Source organism: Laccaria bicolor, genomic scaffold, assembly GCF_000143565.1.
Source record: "Laccaria bicolor S238N-H82 LACBIscaffold_44 genomic scaffold, whole genome shotgun sequence".
NCBI classification, from domain to species: Eukaryota; Fungi; Basidiomycota; class Agaricomycetes; order Agaricales; family Hydnangiaceae; genus Laccaria; species Laccaria bicolor.
The window spans coordinates 181,996-183,657 of NW_001889915.1; the positions used below are offsets into that span (position 1 = coordinate 181,996).

General features: G+C 54.6%; 1 protein-coding gene across 1 annotated transcript; it reads left to right on the top strand.

Annotated features, from left to right (window-relative positions):
* Nucleotides 1-52: 52 nt before the first annotated feature.
* On the top strand, nt 53-569 carry LACBIDRAFT_310175 (uncharacterized protein; the record flags this gene model as incomplete). The annotated part of the gene is made up of 2 exons (XM_001887298.1): nt 53-480; nt 566-569. The coding sequence occupies 2 exons, from the start codon at nt 53-55 to the stop codon at nt 567-569; spliced, it is 432 nt and encodes a 143-aa protein (XP_001887333.1).
* Between the last annotated feature and the right edge of the window lie 1,093 nt (nt 570-1,662).

The window sequence follows — 1,662 nt, forward strand, 5'->3', positions numbered from 1 at the left end:
AACTACGGAATCCACAGGTGTACTGACGAAGATTAGGTGGATCAAGCCCCCGATGCGGAGGCGTCCCGACCAGCGCCTCGCCCATGTCATCATCACCTTCTCGGACGCGGACACGGCAAACAGGGCAATAGTCAATGGCCTGTCGATTTGCCACAAGAGAGTCTCGGTAGCGAAGTGCAGGAAGGAGCCTATTCGATGCCTCAAATGCCAGGGATGGGACCATATCGCTGCGGAGTGTGTGGTCACAAAGGAGGTAAATGTATGCGGTACTTGCGGGGCAAGGGACCACTGGACCAGCAAGTGCAACCAACAAGGGGTCACTCACTGTACGTCGTGCAAATCGGACGACCACACCAGCTGGGACCGCGGATGCCCGACTTTCCTCAGGAAGGTCGACGAACTCAACGCAAGGGACCCAGCAAACGACATTCCCTTCTTCCCGGCAAGAGAGACATGGACATGGTCTCAATCCTACCCTTCGCAAGGCCGACGAGTCCCACCGGCGGAGATACAGGTAAACTATGCTCAGACAGGCTCACAGAAAAGTAGATACAGGCAAACGCAGCTAAACTTCGACTCAGCGGCTCCAGGTGGGAGACCGTACACCAGGGAAACGCGGATGCGTCAACGATCGAAGCCACCTGCAGCTAAGTCCCCCCCCCCACATTTCCCCAATCCAGAATCCCCAGAAGCCCCTGCGGCACTGAGCGACGGCTCTCCTCCCACTGACAGCTCCTCCCCCGCAGTTATTGTCCATGTCTGAACAACCGGAACAACGGCCAACAAGACTACGGATCCTACAAGTAAACTTAAACAAATCCCAAAAGGCGCACTTGGAGTTGTATAACAGGGTATCAGGAAAGGAATCGGACATCGTCTTGGTCCAGGAGCCGCACATCACCTTCACAGGAAACATTAGGACACCAAACGGCTTCGTGTCAGTGGCACCAGCAGACCGATACAAGGACGGAGCTCCGGTTACTAGAGCGGTCACTTGGGTCAGCTCGGCACTGGCAACAAGCTCGTGGAAGATAATGAATGTCCCTGGAACTAACGATGTTACGGTTATACAGATGACAGGCGCTTATGGGCGGCTAACAGTCATCAATATCTACAACGACTGCATGCACTGCAGAACACTACGCTCTGTCTGCGAGTTCTTACGCGTAAACCGAGCAGAAGTTTTGTCGAGGGAGGATGATCACTTAATATGGGCTGGCGACTTCAATAGGCACCACCCGATGTGGGACGAGGAAACGGACGACAGGCTGTTCACGGCCAAGGCGTTGGACGACGCGGGACGATTGATCGAAGCACTGGCCGACCTCAATCTGAAGATGGCGCTGCCGAAGGGTCAGCCCACCCTAGAACACATGGTAACGAAAAAGTACTCGCGCCCTGACAACGTGTGGTGCACAGAGGAAATTTTTGACCTGATCATCAGATGCGAGGTTGACCCCTCGCTAAGGCCTCCAGCCACTGACCATTTTCCCATAGCTACCTACATTGACCTGCCACAGACGCGCTCAGAGAACAGGACGTCCTACAACTTCAGAGCGGCAGATTGGGAAGACTTCCAAGAGAACCTGGCAATACGTCTCCTCGAGATACCACCACCTCAGCCAATTACTACAGAACAGCAATTCCGGGAGGCGGCTGAAG